We start from the raw sequence: 20,983 nt of genomic DNA, 5'->3' as shown, positions 1-20,983 counted from the left end.
GGGTGCTGGCAGACTCCACCCCACATCCTTCCCTCAAGTTCCTCTGGAGATTATTGCATATCTGTAATGCAACTGGGCTCATTTGCCTTTCACATTATTTTTTTGAACTTTGTCATGCTGCAATCTTTTTAAAAATCTTTTTGAAGAATCACCTCTTTTCTGATGACAGTCTACAGTGGCTCAATTGAACACAGCAAGAACCTGACGGCATTCACTCACGGTTCCTTGATCGCCACTCTTTACACTGTTTAAGGGCGTTAAGTTGCAAACAGATGCTGAAACCTTTGAAATGTGCTGCTCCCTCTGGCCTCAACCTCTTGGAGGAGCTTCATTGCAGGTCTCCCCATCCAATACTGGATGTTTAAGAGCTTCTGTTTGGCACTGGTACTGGACTTGACTATAGACACACCGCATGCAAATTAGTGGTTTGTTCTACGGCCTTTTCACAAACAGACTCGGAATGTTAATTAAACAAAGGACATGCAATACTTGTAAATGTTGTGCACAGACGGTCATGTTGGGTGCGGTGTCAGTAACAAGATTTGATCTTCTGCTTTATCATCATGTGTAGAAGAACACTGTGGCCTGTCTTATATGCTCAACTGTATCAGTCTATGGGACTCTAGAGACCCCTAGCAGAGTGATGCATGTCACCACTATGTAGGCATCCATGTTTACTTCTGTCTACACTTCTGAAGTAACTGGTCCGAAACATTCATCCTTCACAACAGAGAGGTTTGTGTGTCCTTCACGTTAAGGTCAATAAGAGCCTCATCTAATACTGTTGGTCATCCTGTCAGGCAACAATAATAAAACGATTAGTAACAACTATTATTAATAACAATAACATGCATCTATATTGCACCTGACAAAAACCTAAAATGATTATAAAATGTACTATATTGAATTACTAATAATCAAAATAGTACATTTTAAAATGAGTATCTAATAATCATTAACAACATATAATAAATCACTAGAAAAATTCCTTTAACTTATATTTGAATATGTGTTTCTTTGCAATGAGGCCGCTTGACATAAATCCTCACAGAGGTTTGGGTAATAGACATCTTCTGAGGCCACGTCACTGCGGTCCTCGCTGAAAGGGCGGAGTCAGGGCGCATAGGGAGCACACCTTTCAACGCCAAAATTAAAAAACGTGACACCCCAAGATCTCATTCCGATGAAGGCGTTTGTTCTTGCCACTGTCGCCACTGGCTTGCTCATTACATTAGAGCTCTGAACCCAAATATTTGTAAAGCAGCTTTGTGACAATACGTGTCGTACAAAACATTGTAATGATTTATTTGACATACAGGCTCGTACACTTCGTCTGCATGCACGTTTGTGGACTGCAGGACTACGATCTGGGTCTACCCATCTCCTCTCTGGCATACTTTTAGACAACCCGAGAAAATCAACAGGGCCACAGGGACATCTAACTCTGCCGTTCACCCTGGCCGTAATGTTAATACACACTTACGAACGTCTGTGTTTGCAGAACTCAGCCGACTTTGCTTGTGGAATTACCAAATTAAAGAGAATTGATTGTGATTTAAACCAGCATATTTTACATAAAGGATGATGGGTGTGCTGAACTGCAATTGTTTTAAATTGTATTATAAATTCTGATCTTCGTTAACACCTGTTCCACTGGCTATTACACGAATTTATTAAGGTTATTAGGGTATCTTGAAAACCTCCCACCGGTCCTGGATGAGGTAATGAAACCCTCTGCCTCCACGTGCCAGCGACGGATATCACGTGCACGAGAACGTAAAGAAAAGCAATGGTGCTAGCTAGTTACACCGTGGCTCAGGTAAACCCAATTTGCGTCGACATTAACCACGGAAACGAGCCGAACCCGAACTCCACCTTGCACTTTTCTACGCTTAAAGTTGCTCGGCCTCGCAGATTTTACGTGATGACGTTGGCCACTTCAGGACACGTCACAGGACGTAAGTTCAAAGCCCTTGAGTTCACGAGATCGCGCTCCGGACGTTTGCGTTTGGCGTTGGAGTCTGCTAGAGTTTTTCTTTTCCTCGTTGACGTGCAGAGTTTATCCAAGATCAAGACAGAAGTTCCTTTGCAAAAAAGAAATCTTTTGTTAAAGGAAATACGCAGCTGAAAAGCCAAGATCAATTGATTTTGTTGGTTCACGCGCCCGCCTTCCATCTCCAACACAAAGGGTGACCGTGTCCCCACAGCCTTTTCCATTCAGACTTTTAATGCCTATTTTCAACATTCCCAGAAAAGGTGGATGTAAACCCACTTTAAAACAGAGACCTGTGCAAAGTTCCGTTTATCGACCGCACCATGTGAACGTCTGTCCGCCTGAACAGTTGATAAAGGGGCGAAGTTCATAGGGGGCACTTTGTCTGCGCAGCCTAACAAGATAATCACATATATAGGTCTTTTGCCGAGATGGTGCCTTATAAATACTTTATAGACATTTCAGCCTACTCGGCTCTGGATTAGTTTTAAACTGATTACTGCCAGTTATATATTCATGCAATGCTATAGGTTTCAATACTATGCTTCGACCGGGTTTATGTGAATTCTGGATCAAGGAGCCACTAGGTGGTAGTGTTGGACATTTAATCGTTTATGGGGCGCTTAAATAAAAATAGGACTGGGAGAGATAGAAAGTCTTAACAAAGTTCCAATAGTTGGGTTTAAAAAGGAATGTATCGCAATGAAAGGTCTGCTACGAGATAGGGTATACAGGAAGCGTTAAGATTCAGAACCCACCTATCATCTCGTTCAAAGGAAATATGTACCTTAATGAAGATTGTACTCAATATTGTGAGCACTGTCCTTGTTGGTGTTGCCAAGGACAAATAGAAGAAATGATCTGTCTGAGATGAAGTGCAAGGAAATAATCAGAAATGGATTTACATTTACAAGTGAACATTTTGACAGTTTGCTTTGCTTGAAAGTATTTTCTATGAAAAATAGTTCTAGACTCTCAAGTCTTCATCTGAATCCAACAACAGGTCTCACCCATTGGAGTGAATGATCATAGAAAAAGAACAACCTTGACGATGCTTAGCATTTTTTAATAACTGAGCTCTTCCTGAGAAAGAGGAAAATAAGTGGGACAACAGAGAAATGCAGTAAACAAAACAACAAATAGTCCTCTATGTATGAGAAATAAAGGTGGCAGCAAGTCACGTGTTATTGTGTGTGATACTTTGGCCTTCTATTTGGATCTAGGCTGCTTTTCTTGTATTCTTTAAGTCTTTACTTGTTGAAAGTAGGTGTTTTCCTCAATGGCTCTGGTGGTGTGTGTGTGTAAATTGATTCCTTCACTTGAATGCAAGGTTATTCCACCATGCTCTGCATATTCCATGTTATACTTTTTCTTTGTGTTTGCATATTCTACTGTTTGGTAAATATAATTCAGTATTCAGTCCTTTTAGCTGCACTGTACAATTTGTTTCCTCATGTTACATTGTAGACCACAGACATTACAGATGAAAGCTCCTTAACAAGCCAGAGAATTTTCAAAAGTGCCTAAGGGGAGACATGCATCATCTTTTAAGATCTTATTGAAACATGTTTGTGGATGTCTAGATGAACGAATATATCACACTCATTCCAAACAGATCAGCAGAATTACTCTATATCCTAAAGTCTGCACAGATTTGTTTGGCATTAATTGTTACTGTTCTACGTGGACATTGAGCTCTGGCTGTCAACAATGTCAAAGGTGCAAAGTGAACACAACAGCCAACACTTCAGTCCATTGAGCTGCACAGTGCTGCTCCTCCTAATTTCTGTGTTATTTCAAGACTTTCACCTCAGCTACAGAGTCAAAGCTACGATGTCTGTCCTCACACATTTTAATACCCATTAACATCTTTGACGATGTTAAAATACTATTGCATCTGTGAGAGACAACTACAGTGAACTCACAGCAGTGCAGCAAATCCAGACTCAGCTCCCGTAAAGCAGTGGTATAAGAATGAAGTCTATTGTTTTAAAGATATCATTTTAATACATTTTTACACACTAAAAGCAAACTAGTAGCCATAATTGTTCCAGAGGAGAATAGCTCAGTGCATTTTTTTTTTTTTTTCAGAGCTGGTGTGACTTAAATCTGCTGACAGCACCAGACGCTTACACTGCAATCAGTTCTCACTGGCTTTCTCCATCTGGCTTGTGTATAGATATGTACAGCCTGACTGCTGGCCCTTACAACTGCCTGCCAGTCACAAAAACCACATACTTGTTTGGGTGGGCTTCTTTTCATACATCTTTTTCAGTTTTTTGTTCCAGTTTACCCTCATGAAATTTATTCTGGCTCATGTTAGATAACAAATGAGAGAGGAGATATGTATTTGTTGTCTTACAACTAATAGTTACAATTATTTTTGACCAAAATAAGCCACTAGTGAAGAGTGGTGGTGATTTCTGCCCTACAGAGGTGCAAGATCTTTTCATTATCAGCCCTCAGTGAAGAAGGCCTCCCTCTAAGAACCCCTAAAGAGAAAGCACCAGTGTCAATCAGGTACATATCAATTGTATTTGACAGGAAATATATCAAGAGTATCAATTTAACCACTAAAATGTATTCATGAACATATATAAAACCAATAATTACTCAATATTATCACCAGTCATTTTTATTTCATCTTGCATCAAAACATGACCGTCATTTGACACTCCCCAAACAACAAAATAGTGTCTACTATTATTAATATCATTACCATTGCTTCATATAATCACACTGAATCTGTCAAATTAACCTTTGTTACTTTTGAGCACAAACATACATGTATATTATGCAGTGAATAACCAACCTCTGTAACTAGAGACTTCTGGAAACACAAGTGGCAAATCCAGACATATCCAAAACAGTATATTCGATTGCAATAGCTTCGATGTAAATGTTTGAGGAACATCACTCCTATATAGTGTTGCATTGTGCTATAAAACTTTTTTATACCTTACTCCAGACTAAGGTGTTTAAAATGCCCCTTACCTAACATGACAGTCATTGATAGTATTGTGCCTAGAACATTAGGTATTTATTTCCTTTAGTTTGACTTCAAAAAGACAACTATGTGTGTAAAGTGGATGTTTGTTCTGTCTGTATTAATGAATATATCTGTTTGTTTTTTTCAATAGGCTGCATCTATTTGGGTTGTTAAGCTTCTGACCCAAATTAACTTATTTAATATTTATCATCCAAATGAGGTAAAATATACTAGTTAGAACAATTATCTACTTCTTAATCTATAATTATATCTCTGGCTATTCTTTTGTTTTTACTTTGAAAATGAAGTCTGGCATCACTTGGACTAGGACATGAGGACAACGCCCATGCTCCCTCATCACCGTGACAGCCTCTGAGGTCCAAGCGAAATAAGTCTCCCATTCACCCGGTTACGCAGGGGCCGGGCTTGTCTATATCTGAAGTCATGAGTGCGCGTTGTGCGAATATTTACAAACGCTTGTCTTATTTACACTGACACTTTGCCCTCCAGTTTTTTGTTTGTTTGTTTTTTAACAACTTACGCCCACCTTGCTAAGCTCCTCTCCAAGTCGTGCCTTATTTCTCCTCTCCTCTCCAGCCCCTCTCCTCAGACTGCTTTATGTCTGGCTGTAAACGGACATGCGCGGTCGCCATGTTCTCACGGTCTCCTCCCCCTGGTCCGTCACAGCTATCCAGCATTAGCACAGGCTGCTGAGGGAGATAGCTAGCACTGGATTACAACAAAGAGACGAAGAAATGGAGTAAACAAGAACTCTAATAACGTTACGCTGTTTGAATACAGTCTGCCAGCCTGACAACGTCGAAGGATAGTATAATTGTTTGGTTGATATAACGTTATATTCTAAACACTTAGCTACAGTCTGGCTGTAACTGATGGGAATACCGTGTCGATGCACTTGTAGCCAGCGTTGCTGCGTTTGAGTAATTAGCTATTATCTGGATTGACTGGATTCAATAACACTTATATTATGTTAAATTAATAGTAGCTTCAACATTCTTGGCAACGGGTCAGATAAACAGCTGAACAAGCCGGCGCTGGCTGGGTTGTGGGCTAGCAATACTAGCATTACTCACCGAGACTGTATAACTTAGCTCCGCTAGCTAGCGTGTTAGCCGCGGCGGGGCGGGTGTGTGGATTACATACCTACGTTAGCTAATAGGTTACAAAAGTTGAACTATCGGCGCCTGACTGGTGCTGGAAAGTGGACATTAGTTTTATGTGGAAACTACTCGGGCAAGGTAAAATTCCTTTTGAAAAAAACTTTGTCAACACGGCAGTTCTTGTAGCCTGTATTTCCAAGCCGCCCCTGGAGATGCAGCAGCCCGACTCCACAGGAGACTCGGCGAGCGCTCGGAGAATGGCGCCGCCGGTCAGTGTTCAGAGGCGTGGGGCCAGTAACGCTGCTGGTGGGGCTCCCTCCTCATTGGCATCACAGGGAAGTACTAGCCTTAGCAGCAGTCTGATGCCAGCAGATGATTACAAGCCTTCGACATTAATTCTGCCGCCGGCCCCTGCCGCGTCGTCACTGGGAAGTCAACACCCACCCCAAAGCCTGAGCATCCATTCCCAGTCAACACTGTTGGCTCCCATTCTGACTCCAGCAGGGGCACAGATAAAAAAGAAAAGTGGCTTTCAGATCACCAGCGTTACTCCAGCACAAATCTCTGTCAGCACCAACAACAGCATTACAGAGGACACTGAGAGCTGTGATGACTTGGATGAATCCCACACAGAGGATTTGAGCTCTTCTGAGATCCTGGATGTTTCCTTGTCACGGGCAAATGACACAGGGGCTGCTGAGAGAAGCTCATCTGAGGAAACCTTGAGCAACTTCCACGAGGCAGAAACCCCCGGCGCCGTGTCCCCGAATCAGCCGCATGTCCTCCCTCAACCTCACGGGACTATGGTCAACGGTGCTGTTCAGCATCAGCACCGGACCCACCACACCCTTCATCACCATCAGTTTCACGCCACCCCCTCTGGAAATACTCATGCCGCTTCCTCGGGCTCAACTGGGACGCAAGCTGGGATTCTGCTGGGCAGTGTGGTGACATCCACCACAACACCGAGCACTGGGACTTTACCAGCCAAAGGCCAGAAAATGTCTTTAAATGTTGGAGGGATTCTGGAAAATGTCTCTGTTGGCACTCCCAATGTCATTGGTCAGACTTCAGTTACTGTTGCCCTGGGAACGTCTGCGGGAATGGTCTCGGCAGCGCCAGGTGCTGCAGTTAGTGTTATTAAGCCTTTAACTAGCAATGTTAGTAATGTTAATATATTAAACTCCAATGTGCCTGGTTTAGGTGGCATAAGTGCAAATGGTAGCAGTGTAGTCTTTTCCTCTGGCTTGAATAATACTCATAACCAAAATATAAACCTAATACAGCAACAAAGTGGTGTAGTAAGTAGTGTCGTGAGCATGACGACTAGCACCACAACATCTGCTGTTATTGGCTCAACAAGTGGCAGTCATGTAGGGTTGGTGGACATGGCACAGCCTACAAGTGTTGCCTCTGTCTCCAGTGCACAGCCTCAGCAGGCCCAAGTGCCCCCTCCTACCACCGGCTCGCGCTTTAGAGTGGTTAAGTTGGACTCTAGTTCAGAGCCCTTTAGGAAAGGCAGATGGACATGCACGGAGTATTATGACAAGGAGGCTCCAGGTCCTGGAGTGCCTGAGAATGTGCCAAGCACCCGATCAGTGGAAAGCATTCGCCAGTTTGTACCTGACACCATTTCATGTTCAGAGAGTGCTAGTGGGGGCTCGGTCAGCACTCTGAGCCACTACTCTGAGAGTGTGGGCAGTTTGGATATTGGAGGCTCTACAGCTGTGCAGCAGATCTTTCCACAGCCACCCACTCAGATGGCAGACTACTCCACTCCTGCTAGCATTGCTAAGCCTCATATGCAACGCCAGGACATTGTACACCAACACCTGAAGGCCAGTGCCACCCCACTGCCAGCCAGCACTCAGCAGCAGGTGCCAGTCAGCATGGTAGGACTGCAGACAACCACCGGGCATCCATCACCCCCACAGCAGCTCACATATGCCCAGGCAGCACAGCTGACTTCAGCTCAGGGTCTGCCAGGAGTCTCCCAGCAGCAGATGGCTTACCCGCATGCACAGCAACCAGCTGCAGCAGCCCAGGTAGCATCAGTGCATGTCAATCCATTAAGCCAAGGTGGCAGTCTGCCACCTGAATTTACCCAATCTCAGCAGATCATCCAGGCTACACCTCCTGGATCAGCACAAACACTGCCATGTTCTGTACCCCCTGTGGCTGTAGCAGGAAACACTCAGATGATGCAGGCTCCCCAGCCACCTGCTGTAGCTCATTCACTTCCACACAGTCTTCTTCAACCACAGCAGACACCCTCGCCCCAGATGGTCCAGGCCCCTGCTAGTGGGGTGATGCCACAGTTGGTACAGTCTGCAGGGTCTGGGGTTATCAAGAAGCCCCAAGGCCAACCGCTCTCTTCTCAGCTCTCTATTGAACAGCAGGCGCCACTTAACAGTCAGGGCCTAACAACCCAGTTTGTCCCTGCAGTTACAACGAGCCTGACCACATCAAATGTGCCTCCCAGTCACCAGAGTGATCCTCAGTCCAGCTTGGTTCATGATGGTGGTAAGGATGCTGGGTCCCATCCTCCTGTCAGTGCCCTGTATGCTACTCTGCCCTCGCTGATGGCCACGCAGCTAGAGGATGCCCAGCGCCTTCTCTTTCAGCATCAGTCTCTGCTGGCGTTTCCGAAGCTAGCGGCTGGTGAATGTGCCTCCCAAGCTGGCACCTCCTCAGGTCCTGAGGAGAGTGGTGGAGTCAGTGCCTTAACGGCCTCGGCCAGTCTGCTGAAGAACCTGCCTGTCGATGGAGAGGAAGATAGGTGAGTGTCAGAATGAGCCTTAGTGGAAAGATGCTGGGTTTATTATTCTAGTTTGAACGTGTTGATAATTTTATTTCTTCTGGCAGAGCCCACTTCTTAATATAAAAGGCTGAATGTTCTTTATTTTGTACAGCTGCAATAGTGAGTTGTCTTTTATTTGCTTTTCTCATTTGAAATGTGCTTGTTTCAAGTGATATCTATCAGCACTGCGTGGTTTAGCATAAATCAGGGTGACTGACAGTAATTGTGCTTGTGCCATTCTCCTGGTCACCTTCCATTTAAAATGTGTATTGTGCCTAATCTGAGCTCTAGGTATTGGGGTTTATCCCTGAAGTTATGTTTTAGTCTTGTTAGCCTTTAATTCTAAAGAGAGTATAAACATGTATGAAATATACTAAATACTAAATTTATTATAAGCATTCCAATTATCAGGTGAGTGGCCATTAGTGTGACCGTCAGTGTTTTTGCAGACCGTGGTATAGCTGCGACTGCTGTGTGCTTGATGGCGCTTGCTAATAGACCCTTCTGGAATAATGAGAACTTCATTTGACACTCTAATGGACCTGTCAGTTCAGTCCCAGAGCATACATGTGAGTGTGAGTCAGCATCAAAGACACTCAGGTGTAGTGGCCTTATCCAAGACTGTAATTAATGCAGTTATTTTGGCTTTCTTCATTTCGAAAGTCCACAATAATAATCAAAGACAAGTTTAGTTATAGCACTTTTTACAACAGCTGTTGTCACAAACAGCTTTACACATGTCTGAGTCCAAGCCCCCAGTGAGCAAGCCAAGGGTGACATTGGCAAAGAAAAACTCCCAAGAGCATGAGGAAGAAACCTTGAGAGGAACCAAGACTCAAACGGGGCAGGGGGGAACAACGGTCACTGTAATGTAATGCATTACACTGAGCCTTTAATTTACCTGGTGTGTCACAGTCAAGCATTTCATCGAAGTTCTTAACATGAGAGCTGCAGCAAGTCATGAGAATGTTTGAGTGCTTTGGTTGTGCCAATGAAGCTTAGGAAAAGTGTTCTATGATGCACTTGTGCTGATAGAATAAAAAAAATCATAAATATTTACTACTATTTGATAACTGTTATCATGCACAATAGGTATATTGTTTTATTGATGTATGATTATTTTTGGAGATACCACTCAACCCTACCATCGTCTGTGAAATCATGTTCCCTAGTTAAAACATTAAGCAAAGATGCTCATGATGAGGCAGGAATATGAGAAAATTGACCTTAAGGGTTATTTGGTAAATGTTAATGATTTGTTTACTCTTAATAGGCTATACTAGTATTACACTGCCTAAATGACTTTTTCCAAAATGACAGTGCTAATTGGAGCACAGATGGTAGGCATTTTGCTGTTGTATTCCTGTGTCGTTTTAGCCTTATAAATCATTATTTTGAAATAGTAATTTACTGATTCTTTAGGGTAGGGTTCATTCTTATGTTTTGTGTAGGGCTCAGTATGGGAGGGACACCTGTGACAATGTATGAATCATATTTTGGGTGTGATTATGTGGATATCGAGGAAATGAATAACTGCCTCAGTGAAACAGCCTGTAAGGCTTAGTAAGGATCCAGGTGACATAAGGTTGACACAACCGCAAGAAGTCGGATAAAGGTCACGCAGACTTTATAACTGTTTGTCTTGTGACCACAAATTGTGCTCTAGGAATGCACGTCAAAGCTTGTCAAAATTTGCTGTCTTTTTCATGAGATAAATTGTATATTCACATAAATGTTTACTAGTCTTAAATTTGTACTTCCTTGCTTATAGCTTTTTGGTTACTTTTTAAAATGTATTTGTACTTGAACAGTTTTCGATCTTACAAGGTCAGCTGTGTGCCCTGATGTCACAGTATGATGTAATTTGAAATCTGAATCTGGCTAGCTGAGTTGTTGTTTATTGAGTTTTTCATCAGTTGCTTTGCTTTGTATTTATTTCTCATTTTGCTCAAATCCTCCAAAACACCACTTGATCTAACTCAGCACAAATTATATTAAAGTGCCTTTGTAATGTTCTAGGGTTACAGTGCAGGCTGGTGGCCCTGTTTAGGGAGATTATCACGTTTTCTTTTTGAATGCAATCTGCTCTTGGCAGTGTTAGAAGCTGCTCACGGGACTCTCAGTGAATCATTATCTGTGTGGAAAGCAAGTAGATTAGCCAATATCTCCAATTAATAATCCCTGTGGAATAGAGTGGATTTGGAGAGGAGAGGAAATGTTTTCACTGTGTCTGTCCAGGCCAGAAAAGATAAAGGGTGGATGAGGGTGTGATGTAGCTGGGGCTCATATATGGCCTAACTCACTTTCAGCAGGCTGTGCTCTTAAAGGGACAGTGACCTGCACGGCATCTGCCTGCACTCTGTTGACTCCATCAGAATTAGGACCTAAAATGTTTTATTTTGGAGGAAATGAATGTTTCTTCCTGCATAGGAATTTTTGGAATATGAAAATGCTTTCATTCAGTCCAGTTCATTCAAACTTCAGAATTAAAAAGTTGTGCTGGTGTTTTTGATATTTATTTTATTTATTACTTTAAAAAATGCTGCTCACCACTTGAAGTCTGACTTCTGTATTTAGGCTAAGAGTGATGTTTATGTTGGCACTTTCAGTTCTCTTTTCAGTATTTATTAGTTCCTTAGAGAATTAAACTTGTGGCTATGATTCATAACTTTGCCATTTTGAGTGGATGGTGTGATGTTGATTCAGAACCTTAGTTGAAGCCTTTTGACACTATTGACCATTGGATAGATTTTCTTACATAACAAATATTTACTTCATTGTTCAATTCCTAAGCAAATATGTTTTAGCAACGGCAGCCCTGGGAAATCATGAGCTGTGTATCAGTTTCTCAATGCTTTTGTTTTTCGTGTTCATCTTTTTGGGGTGATGACACCCTTTATGACGTGCATCCTCAGGAATGATGACATTCCTCGTTGATTTTCCTCCAGTGTACCATGTCAATCTAAACCCAGATTCTCCAAGTGTACCATTTTCCTTTTATGTGGAGAGCAGCCCCATTATTTGGACTTTGAGTCTGCTGTTCACTCCTCAAGCTCGTCTGCCACACTGGACAACAGTTGTATATATTTTTTATTTGGTTGTCCCCCATGTTATATATCTTTTGAGGATTCAAAGCAAAGGACATCTTTAGTGCAGCTCACATGTTGGTGCTTTATTTGTGTAATTGGAGGGCTGCTGTGTACCACATTCATATGTAAAGAGCATTTCATTGTGAAGCCTTGTTTGCACGCGCGGCAGGCAGGTGAGCGACAGAAAACCGCAGCGGATTTTATTACCCATGAACTCTGATGCTCCTGTGGATATTGTATGCCCCATTTTGAGCAACAGAATTGATAGTAAATAGAACAGGCTTTGCTTGCTCGTGCTCTTTGAGGCTATTGAATTGCTACTGGAGGTTAATTCAGTCACTCATGTCTTAATTGTCAATTACATTTTTGCTATACACCATGTATATTAAGTAGATCTAATCTCGTCTAAGCTCATCTAGTGTTTGTCTGGCAGTGGGAGGGAGTGGGTAGTGTGTTGGGATCATGGGTAGGAAGCTGCTGGGATCATGGGTAGGAAGCTGCTGTGAAACGACCATTGTGGACTTTATGGAGTTCTATAAAAGCAATAGCCTAATAGACCTCTACTTTTACAGCTAGGACAAAATTGCTTTTACTTAATTAGTATCAAACATCCTATTCATGAGATCTTTCCATTTTAAAATTGGGTCTCAACAACGAGTCCCCAGGCAAATATGATTTCCTCTTGCTCTGTTGTAAATCTCAAATAGCTTCTCCTTTGCTTTAGTCATCAGCTCTTTCACAGTGGCTGTTATACGAGACCTCAACATTGAGGATTAGTTCATGCCCTGATGGTTTTGATTAAATCAGGAGTATACAAAGCTTCTATGGTTTTCTTTGTTGCTTTAGTGTGAGAAAGCCACAGTGGAGAATCATCTTTCAAACTGACGATTCATTGAGCTGGTGAGCCAGACGTGAGGAATTGCATCTGCCGTCTCACTCACTTCTGACCACAGGTTATTGATGAGTGGGACTTCCACGGGGTTTGAGTTGTACCAGCTGTGCCGTTACTGCACAGTGTCAAGGGAGTAGTGTGAGATGTTTGGAGAAGTTTCAGGTGCATCAGTTGACTGTACTAGATTTCTTGTGGAAGGAGGTTTTTAATCAGAACTTGTCGCCAGTCTTACCGTTTTAAAAAAAACATTTTTATTGGTCACGTCGAGGGAAGTGTTTTCGCCAGGTAGTCTGGGTGAATTAGTAGTAAAACTGGTAGTTTAAGGCTGGCAGTTGCGTTCTTTTCAACTTTTTAAATATCAGGACTTTCCTGTCCAATGGTGTCTATCCTGCAGGGGCTTTAGACAGAGCAGGAAGTCTCTGGCTGGAGCGGATGGCCTTGTGCATAGGCCTGTGTGCTTCTGGTGCTCTGTTACAGGCACAATGAGAGTTCCCTTCCTTATGTCGTGAGGGTGGGCTGTGTGATAGAAGGTCAACACGCACACAGTGGATGCTAGTGTACAACAGCTGACCTCTGCCACCCCCAGGGGGTTTTATTTTTACATTTATTTTTTTGCTTGGTTTGCAATATACAAATTTGTATCACTTGTTGCAGTGATTTTCAGGGAGCTGATTTAGGTTTGTTTTTTTTTTTGCACACACTACATGCTGCATGTGCCATGGCTTTACTTTCATGTCTGTTAGCGTTCATCTTTGAAGTTAGAATACAGGCTATTTGTCAAAGCGCTGCTTTCTAGAACAAAGGTCCTTATCTGTGTTCCCTAGAAGCCTGTGATCTGCACCTTGTAACTGGCACGCTCTCACTGTCCTAGTATAAGCTCCAGTCCAGATGTAGCCTCTGTGCTATGCTAAATGCTGACTTCTGCCTAACTGTCAATGGTAAACAGATCACGTCAATGAGAAGCTGTCTAAGGGCAGCTGAGTCAACCCAGTGAGATCATTATTTGTATATCTGCATAAACAGAATACAATGCAGCTATATTGGATCACATTGCAGGCGTTGCAGTATATTAAATCCCACTGGTGATGTGGTTTGAAGAGTGGCCTGAATTATTTTGACCAAAATGATTTGTTTGTTGGAAGTGGATATGAATGTGGTGCTTCATCAAAACACCCACAGAACACTCACTGGCAAAGTCTGAGGTTGGTAGTCACCCTTACAGCACACACAAATATTTCTCATTTATTGGAAGGCATATTTGCATATTGCCAGACCATATTGTGGTGGTGATAATATTGTATTGAACAGCCTTTGGGGGCTGATCATACATGGACATGGTAATGACTCCCATACAACTGGTTCTCCCGGCCCTGCTGAGCTTGTGTGTTATGCTCTGGCGAGGTCTGATCAAGGAGGGTTTATAGTGGTTCTCCTTCTCATTTTATTTAAAATAATCCTTCCCTGTGTGTGGAGGCTGAAGGGAGCTGGGCCCTGGCTTTAGCATGCACCATGCCACTGTATTTAGCCTTTAGCACTGAATCATTGTTTCGCTGGCACTGCCAGTGCTGGCTGGCTGCCGGCCATCTCGCTGCTCTCCGCTCCTACCCTGCGTGCCAGCCAGCCCTGATTTTATGCCCGTCTGCATGCTTGTCTGAGCTGCCACCAAGCTGCCATAACACTCAGTAGCACAACCCTCCCTGCCATTCCAGAGCCCAAATTTGTCTTACCTTTTCTCTCTTGGCTGACTGCATTTAGGGAGATGAAACTGCTTTTTGGTGTGTTTGGTGTGTCTTTCCTTTGGGGTGAACATTTTATGATTTCAAATGGCTGACTGTAAAAATTGACTGTTGGTCACATGACGAACTTTATCAAAAGAATATCCTCTGTTATATGATGGTCGGTGTAATTCTCTGTCTGTTGTATCATTGCTCTTCTATAGTCCATTTGGGACCCAGGCTGTGCTCATAACACCATGGAACCAAATTCTGCAGAGGGACGGCCGAGTGCAGCTTCAGTTCAGAGCTTGTTTGCTCAGTGCTCATCTTCTGTCTTGGGTGCAGGCAGAGTGGGAAAACTACTGGCGAAGGCCGACTGTTTGTTTATGCTCACTCTTCGCACCAGTGGTCTCGGGCCTTGCTGGAGCTTCTGTCTGTGGAGGTGACGGGACGTGCTCCTGTCTGGGTCACAGGATGACGCCTGGTGACCTCCTCCTCTTAACGATGCTCTCACACGGGTCTTTTGACCATCTGTTCAAGAGCTAGTATCACACAGGAGCTGGTCCTCACATTTCATCTTTTTTGTTTGTTCCAATTTAATCTGAGAGTTATTGGCCAAGTTTGGTAATGATGACGCCCTTTTTTAAAGCATGCCGTCAAGTTTTTTCTGTCTTGTTTTGTTTGCGGTAATGTGCTGTTAGGACATTCTTAGAGAGAGAGAACCAGGAGGCATTTGTATAGTGAGTTGACTGCTAACACTCTGACAGTAGCTGCCCTTCTTCTCTGAAGGGGCCTGTGAAGGCTGAATCGAGGTTTCTGCCTAAACTTGTAGTCTGCAGTGCCTGGAGCTCCCACATTGACTGGCTTTAGATCTCTGTAAAGCATATCCACATACCCTGAGGCCATTCCCTCACACTCTCGCACTGAGAGGCCTGTGCACCCAGGGACTCAACATCAGCTGAGAACTCACTGGACTTTTCACTGATCTCATCTCAATACTATCTAGAATCATAAAAGCATTTGTTACTATTATACGTTGGCTCCATTTCTGATGAGCCTCATTCACTGTCTAGACTCGGCAGCAGCCGTAGGGCTGGTTTGGTAAAGCTTCCTATAACCCCACCCCACCCCTACCGCGTGGAAAGCCTGTGATTATTTTTGTCTTTTTGCGAGGCCTCTGTGGGAGTGCGAGGCTTCGGCAGGTGGGAGAGCATGACAGGTGCTATGAGGAGCTATTTAGTTGCACTGACCTGGGATGCCATGCAGACTTTACTAACAACAGCTGGCGGGTATTAGTCACATTCTTGAGTCATTCAAGTCCATGCATGTCACCACTGACAGTATTTCTGTAAACATATTGCAATGTGCGTGAAAAAATTCCTACTTTAAAAATGACAAAGATTGAGGTGTACAGGAAGGGCTAGTCCTTCCTGAGACTGGCCTTTGTCAGTAGATGAATTATCTAATGATTCATATGTTGTGCTTTATGGACACGTGAGTCATGGTGATGAGGTAATGGGAACATGGGGATAGAAGGCAATCCAGTATTTCTACCCAGGTGTTGAATTTACAATGTACAGTTGTAACAATCTGTGAGCCATGGATTTCTTTGTTAAATATGTCATGTCTTTATCAAGTCATCAATAATAAAAAGGTTTAGTTGTTTTTGAGAAATTTCACATTTCCAGTGACGTATGTTTTATTCAAAGACCAATTCTGGTCTTTAATGTAAGAAGTACTTAGCAAATAGTGGTACTTCCTTTACTTGTGCTAACGTCAACCAGACACTTTCTGTACGTGGTAAGTAAGCAGTCTTGTTAGAAGGTATTGTGCCCATTCATCCACACAACCATTTTAGTCCATGTATATTTTTGGGGTGTCTTGCTTGACTGGCCTGCTTCAGATCACACCACAGCATTTTAAGGGAATTTGGGTCAGGTCCTTGAAGTGAAATGGCTTTGTCTAAACCTCTGCATAGAACATTTCTTCAGTAGTCCTGTGGACCATCCAGATGGCCTTCAGCAAACATGGAGTGATGAGACAAGTAGCACCATTTGGCTATTATCTTTTAGTTGATGGCAGTGGTTTTCTCCTTCCCAGTAATACCAATCTAATTCTCTAGTTTTCCTACTGGCAGATTCATTAGGCCTGCTGACCTATGGTTAACATACTTGGTTTCTTTGTCAATGCTGCCTTCTTTGTACTGTAGGACAGCCTAAGGAAAGTACCAGCTATGTTGAATTACTTCTATTTGAGAATGATGAGCCAGACTGACTAGTGGAGGGTCACGTTTTAAGAAATCCCTTTGCTCACCATTCCACTCTTATGCGCCCCAATAACTTTGTTATATCACAGATCTCTCTTTACTAGACTACCCTGTACCTGTTGTACTAATGGGAACTCCACTCTCCAGTTACACCCTTTTTCATTGATCATTGAAGTTACCATTTCTATTAAACCATTTGTGTAACATTTTGTATTCCTCTGATAAATATGGCTGTCTCTGTTCTTTATTACTTCATATGATCAGATTACACTTTTGGAGCCAGTTGTGCAGAAAACCAGGCAGTTCTTGAGAAGGCTCGTTATTTACTTGTTAAAAGGCCTGAGGAGGTGTGCCTGTAAAGGCATGGGCTGTATGGAGAGAGCAGCAACTGGTCTGGTTGGATTCAGCAGTGGTATTTTGCATAATATTTTTTCATGGCATTGTTTTCATATTAACATATTGAACATATGAATGCTATTTTTGGGGCTTTCCCTTTACTTGCATAGTAGAGTGCAGCAGACATGGATCCATCATCATTTATACAGTAGTGATGGAGAACTTTATACCCCCCCCCCCACACACACACACACAGCAGTATGGTCTGCTTGCATTGTCCTCCCTTCATTCATGTGTGAATGTCAGCAGTTGCACCATTCTCACTCAGTTATGTGGGCTGCTAGTTTGGGCATTTTTATCTTTGTCATATTGAGATCCTGACAGTTCCTTGTAAATTTTAGCAGGAATCACTTCAGTGACAAGTAACATACAGTAAATGGTTTGGGAATCTTGTCTCTCACATTAGGTTGCTTAGTATAGGCTGGTAGATGAACGTTCTTCTATTCATGAAGTAGAAAGTTGTTTTTGAATAACTGGGGGTGGGCGGGTGGGGACAGGGGACATTCTGATCTGTGTCCACACACGACTGTCCCTGATCACTGTATCCTGAAAGGGCTCATAAGGTCTCTCTCTCTGGTGAATGTGTCCTGATATTGGAAGCACAAAGACTGCTAGAGGGAGACAGTTTTGCATTAGAGTGTACTTCGTGCAACTTTTTTTTTTTTTTTTTTTTTTTTTTTTTTTTTCTCCCCCCCCCCTGGTCTTGATTGTGGCACTCTGGATTAGCCCTTTATTAACTAGAATGGGTTTAATGTATAAAATGTGATTGACTATTGTCTGATTAATTGACATAGTTATTTAAGATTACAGTATTGCAGTTGTTGCAATAGATGTTTGTCATCTAATAAAGTCAAGGAGTCACCTGGTCCTTGTTTCTTTATTAACAGCCCTATTGAATAGCAACTGATGAACATCATCAAAATGACCAAAGGCTGGGAGGCCCGATAGCCTTTCACCAGCGGAGATATTGAGGAATGTCTTGAGGAACGTAAGCCGCAGTGTGGTGGCATGACTGAGCACGACTCAGTAGCTGCCTTTGTGGCAGGCAGCATAGTTTTCATATGACAAAATTTGACTCATGTTGTTATATACTGAAACATGATACCATCTCTACCACAAAAGCTGTTGACCTGCACTCAAGGCAAGAGTCAAGAAACACTTGCTAATGTGGCACCTGTTTAAGCAAGACAGTTGTGAAGTTGTGTTCGTCACAGTCCACAAACTGATGCAGAATTTCTTGACTGTCTTGGTTTTACCTGATGTTTCAGGTTGTGCTAAATCACTTTGTCCTAAGGTGCAGGTGCCCAACATTGCTTGGTATGTTGCTGGGTATTTCAGTGTAGTGATATTTGCTTAAAGGACATTTTTGTTTTCAAGATGTGCTGAGATGTAGAAAGCGGTTAAGATATGTACTGTGCTTGTATGTCGCCACCCAGTGTCCATTCAGTAGAAGTGCTTCATAATCGTTCTGAAGTAGTTTTGTTGTCTCTGCAGCCACCTAAAGGCCATTAGAGAGAGTTGGCCAACTAAAAGACTATTTCTGGCTGTTAGTTATGACTCTTGGTATATATGTAAATTGCATATTTAAAACAAAATGGAAAACTGCAAATAAAAATTCACTTAACTTTGACAAGGCTTAGAATAGCATCCATTGATCTCCTAGATCTGCAAGCAACAACACAAGACACTTGAGCCTATTACCTTCAATAACCATGCCCTCTGGTTATTGTGTGAAATATGACTGAGTTCACTGAAACAAATTCACTGAAAATATACATAAAATACAAAAAGCATAGTGTGGCTTGATGGCTGCTGTTCTTGCCTCAGCCCCGTGTTTTCCTGTGGCTAGCTGTGAGATCTTGCACCTGTTTGTTTCCTAATCTAAGCATTATACAAAGATTGATGTGCTCACATGCCATCTCTTGTTGGTAGAGCTGTGTCCATGTCTTTGAGAGGAGAAATCATGAGCTCCCTGGAGTAGAATCAAATCGTATGAATTATTTGGTAGTATAGAAAATGTATTAATCAGACGCCCCCCCCCCCCCCCTTTAGTCTAATATATATTAGTTTTATATATGATGGTGTGCAGGAATAATTTATAAGAATTGTTCCTAAGTCTTATTGAAGATACTATGGTATCTTGACTGATATTTGCAATGCCTCTGAGGGTCGTGTACAACACCTATTTGAACATGTCATTGAACAAATCCAAACATTCCCCAGGGGACTTGAGAGCATGGTGAGTCACTGGGAAATTGTTGCTTTTTGCTGTTGTGTGCGTGTATTTAAGTGGATCTGCTACATTACTCTGGATATTCTCCATTACTACTGCGTCACTCGGGGAGCTCAGAATCTCTGGACATTCTTGCATTATTATTTTTTTTTTGCTTGTTGTTTTTTTACTTCTTCAGGATCTGTCAGAGTTCTTGCTTGTGTTTAATAGTCTGTAAGTATTTTTGGTGCTCTGTTCTAGCCCTGTTCTATATTTTACACATGATGTAAAGTTTTCCCATTCAGTAGTGCAGAATGTGCATAGTGTAAGCTTTGGACTTTCCTCATGAGGAAGGGGATGGCAACCAGCAGGTATTATATAAGAGGATCAAAATGTGGTCAGATTTTCCAACCCACGTTGCACGTTTCACTTCTCTCACTTCTGTAAGTGCCTGTTTACTCTGAAGTTTAAATATGTTTTAAATCAAATGTAATTTCCAAAGCTGTATTATTCATTAGTGAGTGACTGGACTGCAGTACCATGTTGGCCTTACTGTCGCTGTACTGGATTGATTTGAGCTGACTCAGGACCTGCTGGGCATGGTTTTTGTAGCTAGGTGGAGTGGAGTGGAGTTGAACTCACTCAGGACCTCCCAGGTATGGTTTCTGTAGCTGGGTGGAGTGGAGCTGAGCTGATTCAGGACCTGCCGGGCATGGTTTCTGTAGCGGAGTGGAGTTGTGCTGACTCAGGACCTGCCTGGTACGCTATTCTGCTTACTCTCCTCGACATTTTTTTTTCTCTCCCACCAGAGGTTTTTGTGAAGCAACCTTAGGTATGAGATATGAGAGAGTTGCTACATAAATCAAACACACAGTTATTGTAGCTTGATGGGGTTGAGCTGAGGTGTGTCGGGATCTAGCTGGCATTGCTAGTCAGTGAGGTGTTATGGCCTGTATAGGCAAAATATTAGTGGCTTGTATAACATTTAGGTAGTAAGCACACTCCTACAAATGATTCGTGTGTCTTAGATCAAATATTTTTGGATAGTTATTCTCATGTATGTTCTTTAAACTAGTCAGAGTTTCTCAATAGAAAATCTATCCAATTGGAAAAAAAAATTGCCAATGAGAGTTTGTAAAATTTTAGCTTGTCAGACTTTAAAGGTTTCTATTGGACCACTCAAGAAACCCTCGGCAGGCGGGTTTGACTGTGAGTGGCTTTCCACCATGGATTGGAAAAGAAGTCACATTCATAGCTTTGGTGGTGATGAGTCATGTGACACGTACGTGCAGATGTTGTGGTGATATGAATATCGTTAGACTACTTCCTAGCACCACGTCCGTGGACACTAGTCCACTAGTGGGTCCACTTGACCACTAATCTTGCGCTACTTCACCTGACCAAGACCTGCATACTATTTCAGGAAAAGGAAATTTGACTGACTGATGACCAATCACAAGCCTGCAATTTTGGCATGACTTAAATAAGGAGGCAATCTTGAAAATAGACA

At 42.5% G+C, this 20,983-nt stretch overlaps 1 protein-coding gene across 1 annotated transcript in view; it reads left to right on the top strand.

The window, feature by feature from the left end:
• The first annotated feature begins 5,661 nt into the window (after positions 1 to 5,661).
• The window catches only part of tsc22d1 (TSC22 domain family, member 1), a 34,739-nt gene continuing 19,417 nt past the window's right edge, over positions 5,662 to 20,983 (top strand). The window contains exon 1 of the mRNA XM_027009568.3: positions 5,662 to 8,882. Within this exon, the coding sequence (XP_026865369.2) occupies positions 6,220 to 8,882 (2,663 nt within the window). The 5' untranslated portion in view covers positions 5,662 to 6,219. The remainder of the gene's footprint in view (positions 8,883 to 20,983) is intronic.

This window comes from Electrophorus electricus, chromosome 4 (genome assembly GCF_041902795.1).
Source record: "Electrophorus electricus isolate QZ-2024a chromosome 4, ASM4190279v1, whole genome shotgun sequence".
NCBI lineage: Eukaryota > Metazoa > Chordata > Actinopteri > Gymnotiformes > Gymnotidae > Electrophorus > Electrophorus electricus.
Note: the sequence above shows the minus strand (reverse complement) of the source record. Positions and strands in the feature narration are given on the sequence as shown.